Source organism: Haliotis asinina, chromosome 4, assembly GCF_037392515.1.
Source record: "Haliotis asinina isolate JCU_RB_2024 chromosome 4, JCU_Hal_asi_v2, whole genome shotgun sequence".
Taxonomy (NCBI): Eukaryota; Metazoa; Mollusca; class Gastropoda; order Lepetellida; family Haliotidae; genus Haliotis; species Haliotis asinina.
The window spans coordinates 68,044,098-68,059,311 of NC_090283.1; the positions used below are offsets into that span (position 1 = coordinate 68,044,098).

At 40.7% G+C, this 15,214-nt stretch overlaps 1 protein-coding gene across 1 annotated transcript in view; it reads left to right on the forward strand.

The window, feature by feature from the left end:
- Window positions 1-15,214, forward strand: part of LOC137281812 (collagen alpha-2(IV) chain-like) — a 55,464-nt gene that overhangs the window by 26,186 nt on the left and 14,064 nt on the right. Inside the window, exons 11-26 of the mRNA XM_067813431.1 lie at window positions 1,100-1,162; window positions 2,209-2,307; window positions 2,522-2,575; window positions 3,453-3,552; window positions 4,045-4,167; window positions 4,329-4,634; window positions 5,667-5,747; window positions 6,636-6,733; window positions 7,288-7,497; window positions 8,664-8,832; window positions 10,594-10,704; window positions 11,091-11,305; window positions 11,755-11,908; window positions 12,230-12,346; window positions 12,694-12,864; window positions 14,780-14,869. Of these exons, the coding sequence (XP_067669532.1) occupies window positions 1,100-1,162; window positions 2,209-2,307; window positions 2,522-2,575; window positions 3,453-3,552; window positions 4,045-4,167; window positions 4,329-4,634; window positions 5,667-5,747; window positions 6,636-6,733; window positions 7,288-7,497; window positions 8,664-8,832; window positions 10,594-10,704; window positions 11,091-11,305; window positions 11,755-11,908; window positions 12,230-12,346; window positions 12,694-12,864; window positions 14,780-14,869 (2,161 nt within the window). The remainder of the gene's footprint in view (window positions 1-1,099; window positions 1,163-2,208; window positions 2,308-2,521; window positions 2,576-3,452; window positions 3,553-4,044; window positions 4,168-4,328; window positions 4,635-5,666; window positions 5,748-6,635; window positions 6,734-7,287; window positions 7,498-8,663; window positions 8,833-10,593; window positions 10,705-11,090; window positions 11,306-11,754; window positions 11,909-12,229; window positions 12,347-12,693; window positions 12,865-14,779; window positions 14,870-15,214) is intronic.

Below are 15,214 nucleotides of genomic sequence, written 5' to 3' on the forward strand. Positions count from 1 at the left end.
CAATTAGTTGACCATTGTTTCTCTCTGTACTTGCTAAGTATTTGTTATGTCAAAAATCTCAATCCTATCTTGTATGACCTGATGAAATTTACGTAACAAGACTTTCAGTGTTTCACGCACAGCATCAGCTCCTAGATGCAGTGAAGTACATGAATGTGTGAAATCAGCGGTAATACTTAAGTGATTTGAGTACATATACTATGAAAATACACTGCAGTTTTAGATGTGTGATATTGAGACATCTAGTGTCAGACTTATATTACCGATTGCAAAACGTCAACAAAATGACAAAACATGATAATTATCAACTGATTCCACCACCTTGCTTCGAACTGCTATTTTGCGATTCATTCTTGCAATATAAGCAGTCATGACTATCTCAGGTGTTTCATAGAATCATGGAACAAATATTTCAGGACGTAACACTTGATATATCATCGTAAAAGGGAAAAGATATACTGGCCATGCACCGGCGTGAACGTTACTGGTGACTGTGAAGGCTATGCTGGTTAACTGTCACTAAGTGTAATTTTAACGCGAACGGCACACATCGCGCGTACGACACGCGCTGTCAGTTTAAGGTTGGACCGTCTGGATCAGCGCACCTAGCGGATTAGTAACGGGAAGATAAATTCAAAAAGATCACCCATGATGATTCACTAAAAGATGAAAAAGGTCGGACAGTACTTTATCAGGCAATAACTTGAACAATGGGCAAAGTGCACCATGTCCTCATGGTTTAACTATGATACTGTGTATTATTTCACTGTACATAGTTTTAGCACAAACTGGATGATTCTTGTGATATCTCTAGTGTTACATTAAGGTGTGTATCTGTGTCCGTGTAACTGTTTAATATAGTATTGTTTGTGTTACTTAAACACTATGTATCTATTTCAGTGCCGTTGTTTATCATAGTATGGTTAGTGTTACAATAAACAGTGTATCCCCAGCAATGTAACTGTTCGTATCTGTTTGTAACTGTTTGTATCTGTTTGTAACTGTTTCTATCTGTTTGTAACTGTTTGTATCTGTTTGTAACTGTTTGTATCTGTTTGTAACTGTTTGACAACTGTGAATGACCTGATAAATGTTTCAGGGTGCACCTGGACTGAGTGGACTGAAGGGTCCCAAGGGAATGGATGGACCTCCAGGAAGGAGGGTAGGTGTTCTCCTCTCTACGGACACTGTTAGCAGCACCCCTTTCTGTTCCCTGTCATTTTAATAAACACACGGCTGAGAATAAGCATTTCAAAATATCACAGCGGACTTCCAGATTGGAAAAGTTACATCTTTGTCCATACTTTAATCCATAGTAAGATGTTTTGTTTTACTTCTGTACATTAGCATCAACATGCTTGCTCTTTGTCTCCAGGGCCTAGAATTTCAAAGGTCTTTTAGTGCTAAGATGGTTGTAAGTTTATGTTCATGTATGGCAGATACAGATAAGCGCTAAGAGACCTACGAAATTCAAGCAACAGGGACTACATACGTACATCCGGATTCTTTTTATCATGAACTATTTTACCCAATATCATCAAATTTGGTGACAGCCTACATTGGGGGATTGCGCAGACATTGGTCAGTTTGGGTGACCTTTAGCTTATTATCAAGGTCACCATGACACTTTGGGCACTTTTTTGTTCAGATTTTTGTTAATGCAATATCTCCAAATTTGGTGACAGCGTACACTGACCTTCACCTTCTTTTCAAGGTTTGTGTTATCGATTTCTCATTATTCTTTAGCATCATCCTCAATTTGTAATTGGCAACTTGACAAGAAATCCAATATTGAAAACACACTTTGCAAGCTAAAGAAAACTTTCAGGAAACCTGTACTCATGTCAAAACCTGCCCTTTCCTATGAAGCCTTACTTGTAATATGCGAGTGGAAGGATTATTGACAGATCGGTGATAATGATTTCTCTGTTTGTCTTAATGTGTGATTAAATTTTCTCAGACCAGTTCTTGTAAGGCATTTAGAAGTTGGACAAACAGGAATACATGATATGTTTTTATGGAAAACAACATTTTATTCTTTAAGCAAGGTCTAAGAGTCGGTTCTTGCTGTGAAACATCGTATAAAGAATCAAAAGCATGTATCCTTAGAAACTTGTCATATATTCATTTCTCAAACCAGACAAGTAAGTGGAACTAATCACTGCTTGATTTCTGGAATGATCTGATGATGTGTACCAAATTCTGCAGGGCAAACGTGGTAAGGAAGGACCACAAGGACCATACGGAGCTAAGGGCTTTCCTGGCGCCAAGGGCTTCCCAGGCAATCCGGGAATAAATGGAGTAAAGGTAAAATATCAGAAAACTTGCATATTCATGGCCTTTCTCTTAATTCTGAAATTATACTGTTTGTAATTTAGATTAATTATCATGACTATGAACCCGCCTTTGATGTAATACTTTTGTCTCTACATTGTCACCCTGACTGTAAACACTGGCATCCATATTTTATATCTGTGTAATATATATGTAATTATTCATTCATGGTACTTGTCATTGCCAGGGTATGTTCGGTGAGCCTGGTTTCCCGGGACGACAGGGCCTTCAAGGTTTGCCTGTAAGTACATCAGTCCGCTCACATTCTGTTCATTAATATGTGGAGACACCAACAATTTGTGACCATTCTGTGTTGTGTCCCTTGGCAAAGCACATCCTCCACATTGCACTCATTCCACCCAGCTGTTTAAAATGGGTACCTGGGAATTGGATGTATGGAACTATTTGGTCGCGCTAAGTGCCAGGTAACAGTTTTGAAATTTCCGTCTGGGTAATAATGTGTGGCCAGAAAGCAGCATCGCGTTGAACTCTAGGCACAAAAATTAGCAATATTATTATTATTATGATATCTTGTTCCACTGGGTGATCTTAGTGAAATTTATAGTTTTATACAGAATTATAGTTTTATAGTCAGAGTTTCATATCTCTAAAGACTCTTGAGTCAGTCAGTGAGTATGTTTTTATATCAGTTTATTCCAGGAATATCTTGCCTGGGGACCCCAGAAATAGGCCTCACATTACATATTCACATATTACACCTATACAGGAAAACCTACTGTAGTTTTTGTATGAAGACTGGATGCTTAACTGTTTTGTCTAAACTGAAAAGCTCTAAAGTGTACTGAAGTACACTGACTAGTGTCACTGTTATCCTTCGGTAAATACAAAAAGAAAAAATAAAACAATCCTTAAATATGAGACATTTGTAAAGGTATCATAATTAATGCTTTAAAATATACTAGTCACCTTATGACTAGCAAGAAGGTCTTCCTAAGGCAACAGCTTCAGATGACGAAAAGATCTTTTTGTTAAATCAAAACAAATGCAGTTAGTATTTTCTTCTTTTGTGCTGAACTCTGGCTTTCTGGATGCTAGTATTGGCTTGCATGCTTTAATAACACATGTATGTGTGCACAGTAAGAAATTGTGTGTTTCAGGGTCCTCCTGGTATCCTTGGTAACGGTACTGGCACCGGCCGGCCAGGTCCCAGGGGAAGAATTGGACCACCCGGACCTAAAGGTTTCCCTGGAGGCCCAGGTAGATTGATTTGTGGGATTGTTGGCACCATTACTTACAAATAAAAATCTCAAGTTATCTGTTTGCAAGTATGGTAATTTTCCTGAATTCCATGGAAATACATGGATTTAAATGCAATATCTCACCTGAGTGGAAAATAGAGGAAAATAACAGGAAGAGAAAAGTTGGTAGTCAGATGTACATGGGAAACGTATATTGTTTCAAAACAGTACCTGGAATGTGACTAATCTCTGGCATCACAACACAGAAACAGGAATGTATAAGACTAATGTCGTCCCAAGACAATACCTAAAAAGAGACAATTATATAGTTTCGTTGCCCTTGTTGTGCTAGTTGATTTCAATTTTAATTTCACTAATCCCCTGCTAATTCATAACTTCTGTTGTTTTTACATAAGTATTGTTAATATTGTTGTTTTGTTTTTAATCATTACCAACGGGGTGATAGTGGCATTCAGAGAGAAATATTGTGTCAATGTTTTGTTTGCTTCAGGTTTTGATGGTGAGGAGGGTCGCCGTGGTCTGCCTGGTCTCCCTGGCCTCCCTGGCTCCCAGGGTCTGCCCGGTCTCCCCGGTATTCCCGGCATGTCCATGAAGGGTGACCGAGGTGTCGGAGGTATGTGTATATCCATACTACCTTGCCCATCTATCTTCAAAAGTTGATAGAATGCTGACCCCTGCTTATAAGAAGCTGACCCCTGCTTATCCAGCCTCTAAGTGGTTTGGTTTTTTTTGTACCACCAAATGGAATACAATCCTTTCGTGAATATCATGCAGGTCTACCTGGAGTTGACGGGAAAGATGGTATCGTGGGCTTCCCTGGTCTGGCCGGGGAGAATGGAGAAAATGGTCGTCCAGGTGAGACTGTGTATGGGCCTCCTGGTGAGCAGGGTCTGTCTGGTCTTCCTGGCCTGCCTGGTTTACCAGGACTTCCTGGAGATTCTGGATACTATGGAGAGCCTGGCTACCCTGGTGAAGGCTTCACCTTGTTTGGACCCGTCGGACCACGAGGATTGCCAGGAGACAGAGGTGAACCTGGACCACCAGGTGTGGATGGTCTACCAGGTCTCTCTGGAGAAAAAGGTAAAGTGCATCCACGGATCTTGTACTTGCAAATATAGAAAATGTTAATGAGTTTCATGAGCATTTTCATTATGTTTCTTAAGTTTATATTAGCAATTTATCACATTTCAGTCTTTAGAAAAAGATCAACTGTTACTACATTTTAGTTGTGAAACCCAGTTCCCTACAGAAATAAAATAACAAAACCATCGTTTCTACAAGTAAGCACACTGTTGAAGTTTACTACAACCACAAGGTATTATCATTTTCTTTTCATGCTGCAATATGTTTCTTCAAATGATATGTATTATCATATTTGTAGTTGGTTCCCTATATTTGGTGTAAATTACAGGCAGTTTACTACTATTTGACCCAAATCTACCAATAAAATTCATTCACAAATTTTACCTTTGAATTTACAAAACAGGGAAGATATGTTTCTGTAAAATTGTTAATCCCTGTGTAGACATCAATATGAATTGGTAGGGACTTTGCCCCTTTATGCCACAATAGGTTTAGCAATACAGGTCCTTGTTATACCAAAATTGACAACTTTTGTATACACTGTGTGAATAAAATAAATTGTACATGTATTTCCAGGCTCAAATATTTACAGGTCCTAAGTACATGGCCGAGAGTAATAATGATTGTATGTTTTGATGGTCAGTGTCTCCATACAAAATGTATGCTTGAGCACACAAAAAATTCATCGACATTGGCATTCCTTGCCCTTTTGGAGAATAGAAAACCCCAAAACTGATAACTGACAGTTTCAACCTTAGGAAGAGACAAGATAATGAAATTATTGATCTCAGGTTGCGAGAAGTGTAGACATCAATTACATCCCTCGAGTATCATAGCGCTTGACCCAACAAAACCTGGAGGTTAAACTGAGAATTTAAAACACTATTCAGTATGGTACAGTAAGTCAATATTAGTTACAATAATGCTAGCTACTACAAAAGTGCTAAAAGGTCAGTAGGATTTTGCTGGTTGTTCAGTTTCAGTTCATCATGTTTTTCGCAGTACATATGTTGGAAATGCATTTTGCAGGTCTCCGAGGAGATGACTGTGGCTTCTGTCCAGATGGAATTCCTGGTGGGCGAGGAGATAATGGCGATACTGGCAGACAAGGTCAGCTTCTTCAAAATATCAATTAATCGCTAAAACATTTGATGTTAGCATGAATATGTTGAGCTCAAATTGACATTTTCACAAGCACAAGCTTACAAGTTTGTCTTGATAATGTTATTGTCCCTTACCGCAACAGTGGTACTAAAAGTGGACTATGTATTCAGCTGCATCTGCACATATGTGTGTACGTCCTGTTTCTTGTCAACAAGATATCTCATGAACCGTAGTACCGAATGTCTTCAAATCTGGTGACAGCCTACATTGGGAGAATACACAGACACCATTCAATTTTTGTTGACTTTGACCTTATTTCCAAGGTCATGGTAACTCTGACCACTCTTCCAACTCTTGTTAATGGATGCCTCATGAACTGTTGTACTCTATGTCTTTAAATTTGGTGACAGTCTAGATTAGGCGATTACACAGACACCAGTTGATTTGGGTAACCACGACTCATGAACTGTTGTACCCAGTATCTTCAAATTTGGTGACAGCCTACATTAGGGGATTATGCAGACACGAGTTGATTTGGGTATTTTCAATATGTCTGCAACACTTTGTCCACTTTTTGAACTTATGTTAACGCAGTATTCCATAAAACATTGCAACCAATGTCCTCAATTTTCTTGACAGCCTACATAGGGTGATTATCCAGACACCAGTCATTTCATGTATCTTACGTGTGAGCAATAAGTAAAGAGTAGTAAATATGTTATAAATAACTCATTTTCTTCTTTAGCAGCGGTGGACAGTGCCATGTTAGTTTCAAACACTTGTTTGTTTTGTTCCACATGTGTGAAGCCGATATCTGGTGCCCCCATTTTTTATTGCTGGAATAGTGCTGAAAGCATTGTTAAGCTCACTCACTCACTATTTGTGTGTTGACAGGGCAGGATGGCTTCCCTGGGCTGCCTGGTTTCACTGGCGAGAAAGGACAACCTGGTGAATTTGGGCTGCCTGGCCCTGATGGAAGGCCTGGCGAGCCCGTAAGTATTCTCTGTGTGTATGGTTTTGTATGGTTATCTCTAGAAAGGACCAACCAGTAATGATATGATAGTATCTCCCCAGTCCTGACATGGCCATACATCTAGTGCTGCCATAGATGTCATTGTTGAAGTGTCATTATGGTTTTGATATTATACTAGTATAGAGAAATATTCATAAAATAGAAGACGTTTTAAAAACAGCCACAACTGATATTCTTAATATGTCTGCTGGACATATACTTGTTGATTCCACAGCTCTCATTGTTCAGCTGTCATTACGTCAACGGTTTGGTTTCGATGTTATACCAGAGGAATATTCATACCATATAAGCTACAATATAAGCTACACCTGAAGTCATACACCTTTTGATGTCATATCTCTCATTGTTCAACTGTCATCATGTCAGTAGAGGAATATTATAAGTTGAGAACAAATGTTAAAAAAAACTGACAAATGCAGGGTCCTCCAGCCCATGAGTTGTGACTTGTGTGGTGAGACGGAAAAGGTGGCGTCATGTTCAAAGTATAACATATTGTTTGTTTGGCTGTATCAGGGAGCCCCAGGACGCGATGGCGCCCCTGGTTTCCCTGGTGCCAAGGGATTACCAGGTGAACCGCTGGGATTCATTGATCTTGAAAGATACCGAGGCCCCACAGGTCCAAAGGGCTCAACAGGCTACCCTGGTCTGCCAGGCATTGATGGATCTATGGGAACGGTTGGAGAAAGAGGTTTGCCTGGAAGTGCTGGTTACCAGGGAATGAAGGTCAGTTTCACCATATTTGCCATGAGATAGATATGTATCATATCACCTGTGTTAATGTTTAACTGTAGTAGGTATTCTGTTTTCATCCCTCCGGCATGTCCGTCTGTCCGTCCGTCCGTCCGTAATGATTTTGTTTCCGGAGCATAACTCAGAAACCGTTCAATACTTTTAGACCAAACTTGACAGATATAGTAATCTCAGCCTATGGTTGTGCCTTTTGCTGTTTACAGATTTTTGGCATTTATATTTTTTATCCCTCCGGCATGTAATGCGGGGGGATATAGTTGACGCCTCGTCTGTCCGTCCATCCATCGTCCGTCGGTCCGTCTGTCCGTCCGTAATCATTTTGTTTCCGGAGCAGAACTCAAAAACCATTCAATATTTTTCTGCAAAACTCGGTAGATATATCAATCTGAACATGTAGTGGTGCCTTTTGGTATTTACAAGTTTTTGTGATTTATTATTTTCTTGGTTTCCATGGAAATGTTTCTCACAGTCTCAAAAGTGAGAGGTGTGTTTCGTTTCCAGAGCAGAACTCAAGAACCATTCAATATTTTTCAGCTTAACTTGGTAGATATATCAGTCAGAACCTGAAGTGGTGCTTTTTGCTACGTACAAGATCTTGTGATGTATTATTTTCTCGGTTTCCATGGAAACGTTTTGGACCTAGTCTGAACTCAAAAACTTCTTAATATCTGTCCATAAAACTTGGCAGATATGTGTGGCAGACCCCAAAGTGGTGCCTTTTGGTTTTTAAAGGTTTTTTTTATGTATTATTTTCTTGGTTTCCATGGATACGTTTTGGACTTAGTCTCAAAATGAAGGGGTGGGCTTCATTCCTAGAGCACAGCTCGAAAACCATTTCATATCTTTCAGCAGATCTTGGCAGATATATGAAATTGTGACTTTGCTGGTTACAGATATATGGCATTTATAATTTTCAAGAATTCCATGGAAACAATTCAAACTTAGTCTAGAAAAGACAATGAGTAACTGTGAGATGATTTGTCCTTTCAAACATGTGGGGGCCGGGGGAATAGGTCATCTTCTGATGACTTTTGTTTCTTTATCCATTTGTATTTCCTGGTAAATATTTATATTTATTTATATGATTTTACACTTAATCCCTGTGGTGTATATGGAATCACTGACTCTTCTTTGATTAGGGTGATTCTGGCATTCCTGGAGACACTGGTCTTGACGGACTACCTGGACTTCCTGGTCTCCCTGGCAACAAAGGTCTGCCTGGGGATGAGATTCCCGGCGCCAGAGGAGAAAAGGGTGACCCTGGTCTGCCAGGACTTGATGGAGGCGATGGCAGGAAAGGAGTAAAGGGTAGGCTCTCCCTCAACCCACTGAACTATTTCCATTAACTGAAGACAAACACCCACAATGTAAATTATTTGTTCAGTTTGGATGCATACACAGGACACATTGTACATGTTCTGAAGACACTTCCCTCTATACCTTGCCTTTATACATGTTTTGAAGACAAGTCCCTCTGTACCATGCCTTTGTACTTGTTCTGAAGACAAGTCCCTCCACACCTTGCCTTTGTACTTGTTCTCAAGAAAGTCCTTCCACACCTCACCTTTGTACTTGTTCTGAAGACAAGTCCCTCCACACCTTGCCTTTGTACATGTTCTGAAGAAAGTCCCTCCACACCTTGCCTTTGTACTTGTTCTGAAGAAAGTCCTTCCACACCTTACCTTTGTACTTGTTCTGAAGACAAGTCCCTCCACACCTTACCTTTGTACTTGTTCTGAAGAAAGTCCCTCCACACCTTGCCTTTGTACTTGTTCTGAAGAAAGTCCCTCCACACCTTGCCTTTGTACTTGTTCTAAAGACACGTCCCTCCACACCTTACCTTTGTACTTGTTCTGAAGACAAGTCCCTCCACACCTTGCCTTTGTACTTGTTCTGAAGACACGTCCCTCCACACCTTGCCTTTGTACTTGTTCTGAAGAAAGTCCCTCCACACCTTACCTTTGTACTTGTTCTGAAGACACTTCCCTCTATACCTTGCCTTTATACATGTTTTGAAGACAAGTCCCTCTGTACCATGCCTTTGTACTTGTTCTGAAGACAAGTCCCTCCACACCATGCCTTTGTACTTGTTTTGAAAACAAGTCCCTCTGTACATTGCCTTTGTACATGTTCTGAAGAAGGTCCCTATGTTCATTGCCTTTGTACTTGTTCTGAAGACAAGTCCCTCTGTACATTGCCTTTGTACATGTTCTCAAGAAGGTCCCTCTGTACATTGCCTTTGTACTTGTTCTGAAGAAAGTCCCTCCACACCTTACCTTTGTACTTGTTCTGAAGACACGTCCCTCCACACCTTGCCTTTGTACTTGTTCTCAAGAAAGTCCTTCCACACCTCACCTTTGTACTTGTTCTGAAGACAAGTCCCTCCACACCTTGCCTTTGTACATGTTCTGAAGAAAGTCCCTCCACACCTTGCCTTTGTACTTGTTCTGAAGAAAGTCCTTCCACACCTTACCTTTGTACTTGTTCTGAAGACAAGTCCCTCCACACCTTACCTTTGTACTTGTTCTGAAGAAAGTCCCTCCACACCTTGCCTTTGTACTTGTTCTGAAGACAAGTCCCTCCACACCTTACCTTTGTACTTGTTCTGAAGAAAGTCCCTCCACACCTTGCCTTTGTACTTGTTCTGAAGAACAAGTCGCTTTACACATTGCCTTTGTACATGTTCTGAAGAAAGTCCCTCCACACCTTGCCTTTGTACTTGTTCTGAAGACACGTCCCTCCACACCTTACCTTTGTACTTGTTCTGAAGACAAGTCCCTCCACACCTTGCCTTTGTACTTGTTCTGAAGACACGTCCCTCCACACCTTACCTTTGTACTTGTTCTGAAGACACGTCCCTCCACACCTTGCCTTTGTACTTGTTCTGAAAACAAGTCCCTCCACACCTTGCCTTTGTACTTGTTCTGAAGACAAGTCCCTCCACACCTTGCCTTTGTACTTGTTCTGAAGACACGTCCCTCCACACCTTACCTTTGTACTTGTTCTGAAAACAAGTCCCTCTACATGTTGCCTTTGTACTTTTTATGAAGATGTCATGTTACGTTCCAGGTGAACAAGGCGACCCTGTACCTTTACCAATTAAGCAGGATCTGAAGGGAGAAATTGGAATCCGAGGTTTGCCAGGTATTCCAGGCTTCGATGGAGAACCAGGGTTTGAAGGTAACTTCACTATTTTTGTTGTCTTATTTAATCAAAGGTGGTAAATGATTTGTACTGTAGAATATGTGTAATATGAATAATGGATTGTTCAGAGGCAACATTATTGGTTCTAATTCATTTGAGCAACTGGTCCCAATTGATGATATGATGATTGTAAGCTTATGTTAATTCTTTGTTTTAAATCCTAGGTTATGATCTTTCTGAGGAGATACTTATGCAGACGTAACCTCTAGATAATGTCACATTGATAATACTTCATTCAATCAACTGTAATATCCAGATAATGACAATATAAACTGGCTGTTTCAGTAAGACAGGGGTACACAGTAACATCATCACATCAGCTCATATGTTGTTAAAGTGCAAGGATCACTTTGTATATTCAGGTGAACTTGGCTTAGATGGACTTCCTGGTATGCCTGGTCTGCCAGGATTACCAGGCATGAAAGGTGTCGATGGTCTCCCTGGTCTGCCTGGTGGCCAAGGCTCTCGTGGCTCCAAAGGCTATCCTGGTTTGCCAGGAGACGAGGGACTGCCTGGTCAGTCAGGAATTAAGGGTCTTCCTGGAGATGATGGACTGCCTGGTCTGCCAGGATTACAGGTAGAACTTTGTTTTTGACAAATTTTGTTATGTTGATAGACATAATAAACTGTTGTTTTATTGACATTTAAGTCTCAAAAAGTGTGTCAAAAGTGTGCATGTTCCATGAGGGGTTTTTATGTCATAGAGCAATGATCTATTCATTTGAAATGTGCAAATGAGGCAGCGGGCTTAATTGTTTATATCAATATCTGTACTTTGTGGGAGTTAACATTTGATTTTATGATGTGTAGACTTACTGTAGGATGAATATTATGTGTACCAAAGTGAATGTTTTAACTACTAGTAACCTCACTCACCCCTCAACTCAACAGGAACCCCCACCCAACCACAACCCCCACAATCACAACCATCCCTACTCCAGCCCATACTAAGAGTCATCTAACCAACTTACCCCCAAAATGTTACCTGTAGCTAAGTATCATCAAAATTGTCTTTGGCCATTACAGGGACCTAGAGGTGAACCTGGACGTACCCCAAGACAAGGCATCCCAGGAGAAAGAGGTGAAGATGGAATCCCTGGAGAACCTGGTATTGGTGGCGCTGTCGGTTTTCCTGGTCGACAGGGAACATCTGGACCTGATGGTATTCCAGGAGCATATGGTGAGTGAGTCACTGAATATTGCCACATGGCATGTCAAAGCAAGAATCAATAATATTGTCCTTCTTGTTGCTTGTTCCAACTTGAATTCTTATTACACTATGACAGATCATCATCACCCAGAGATCGAGTGAATTAAGACTGCAGTACAACACTCACTGCTGACTGAATATTGGCCATGAAGCAATTCTAGTTGAATCCTACAGTGCTCACACTTTCAACTAATACACTGGCTGCCATGTGGGCACATGACGACTCTTCAGGCTGTTGTCACGTACCTGTGTATACTTCCTTACAAATCTGTTGTCCTTTCTCTTGAACAGGTGAGGATGGACTTCCTGGTCTTCCTGGAAGCCCTGGATTAAAGGGATTGTCTGGAGAGCCCGGACAACGCGGTCTCCCTGGCCTGCCCGGCTTGCAAGGAATGCGGGGATTCCCAGGTACATCAGAATGAACATCCATTTATACCACAAAATTCCTCATGGATTAAATTTTGTCAAAAGCATTGGCTGTGGACAAAGTGATGATCATGATACACAGTACAATAACAGTAACGAATAACAACGATATTACATCATAGCATTAACAAAAATATTTAAGTGTCTGGCACTCACATTTTGTAGTCCAGGACCTGCGAATATGTCCTTGTGACCCTCAAATACAGGACTACCTGCATCCCTTTGGGGTGGTATTTTTCATTTGAGATAAGTGTAGATCTTTACCTTGTAAATATAAATTGGTAAATGTGATGGCACAGTTGACATTTGTTTATGAAATCTGCTTGCAGGATCCCCTGGTCTGCGTGGTATCCGAGGTGATGAAGGACTGCCAGGTATACCAGGGTTTACTGGTGTCAAGGGCCAGCCCGGTCTTCCTGGTATTCGTGGTCTTGACGGTGAAGATGGTCTCCCTGGTCAGCCAGGAGAAGCTGGTCTGGATGGTCTACCTGGGCGCCCAGGTATGTACCGTGGATACAATCATAATAGATAGGATGGATACTAATGGTGGTCTGATTAATTTAAATAGTCAAAGATTTGTCATGGCGATTGATCAACAAAGCACTCCATCATGTTTTCTCATAGATGAACACAAACAGTTTTGGAGCAATTGTTTGGATTAACAATATTTTTCACAAGGCTGACTTTGTTACATTTCACAAGCACTACAGGCTTGTTCAGTCATGACTGAATGTATCTTAAAGACCCCAGGAAATATATGTTCCTTACATAATAATCATCCTTTAGAAATGTTGAAATTGTAAATGCATGTTTTGCAATTTGAGAAACACTCAGAGAACTACACCTTTTTTCTTTATTGTTTTGTGGTGCATTAACAAACATAGCCCAGAGAAAGTGATAATTGACATAAACCAATAATCTTTGATGGTTGATTGCAATGAACCAATCATTTATGAGATTTTAACCAATTCCCAACACTAATGGATATGTTTGAGACAGGACATGTGAATTTCCCCAGTTCTGTTACCTTTATATCAGAGTTGTACTTTAATACCTCAAGTAATGAGTTTGAAAAGTACCTTTCTCAAAACTACCTCAGGAGAAGGGTTCAATGGAATGTACATTTGTGATTTCTTTAAAACATGTACCCTTCATGAAGTTTCTGGAATTTAACTACCAAGCCATTTGATATATCTGGACAAAGCTTTCCAGACTGTCTGGTCATGGAGTTGTGCTTTTTGCCTGTATTTGTTTTTAAGAAATGATTCTAGTTTCCATGACAACAGAATCTAGTCTATGAAAGATTTAATTCCAGAGCACTACTTGTGGGCTGCTTGTGTTCCTGCTGTCAGGGTTTATTTTTTGTGGGGGGGAGGGGGGGGAATTTTATACCTTGATATTTTTATTATTCAGCTGAAATAAAAGGAAAACCCCCATAGTAAATAGCTAATGGTACAAGTCAGCTTGGAGTGTCATAATTAGGTTTGGATAAAGCATCATCAGCTGTTTGGGACAGTTCCCAGGCAGGTTTGTGATGAGCTGCTTGGTGGATGCCATCAATGAGACATACAGCTAGTGAGATAGATGAGTGTCTTACTCATGAGTTGGTGAGAAATCCATGCATTCTTACACTCAATGGGTGAGAAACCCCCATCTGAGTGCTCTTACATACCAGATAGTGAGAAACCCATGTGAGTATTCTTACACCCAATGGGGTGAGAAACCCATGTGAGTGCTCTTACATACCAGATAGTGAGAAACCCATGTGAGTATTCTTACACCCAGTGGGGTGAGAAACCCATGTGAGTTCTCTTACATACCAGTGGGTGTGAAACCTATGTGAGTATCCTTATACACATGTGGGTTAGAAACCCATGTGAGTTCTCTTACATACCAGTGGGTGAGAAACCTATGTGAGTGCTCTTACATACCAGATAGTGAGAAACCCATGTGAGTGCTCTTACATACCAGATAGTGAGAAACCCATGTGAGTATTCTTACACCCAATGGGGTGAGAAACCCATGTGAGTTCTCTTACATACCAGTGGGTGTGAAACCTATGTGAGTATCCTTATACACATGTGGGTTAGAAACCCATGTGAGTTCTCTTACATACCAGTGGGTGAGAAACCTATGTGAGTATCCTTATACACATGTGGGTTAGAAACCCATGTGGGTTCTCTTACATACCAGTGGGTGAGAAACCTATGTGAGTATCCTTATACACATGTGGGTTAGAAACCCATGTGAGTTCTCTTACATACCAGTGGGTGAGAAACCTATGTGAGTATCCTTATACACATGTGGGTTAGAAACCCATGTGTGTATTTTTACACACAAGTGGGGGAGAAACCTGTTGTATTTGGTTGATTATATTTGACTACATGACATAAATAAGTGAATGATTGATTGTAGGCCTGGCTGGAGCGAAAGGCGTCAATGGTATTCCTGGATCTCCCGGTACCGATGGTCTGACTGGATTGCCTGGTGCCAGTGGTGCCAAGGGTAAGTAGTGTGTCTCTTGTTTATGTTTGTTGCTTTATGGCTCAGTATCACAGAAATCTTGTGACAGTCTATCATACAAACAACTGGCTGTAATTTAACTTACATTCCTGTGACAGGTTCTGCTCTTCAAATGTCAAAAGGACAATAAATAATGAGACGGGGAATGTCGCTCAAGATCTGAACCAGTTTATTGCCTGTTAAGCACCAAGATTACAACATTATAAAATGTTGCACATCCAACATACTCGGATGGTGACAAGGAAGTGTCACACGTCACAGGCATGGAATGCACGTGATTTGGGTAGCCAAATACGGGTGGCATGTACAACTTTTTCACATATGGAC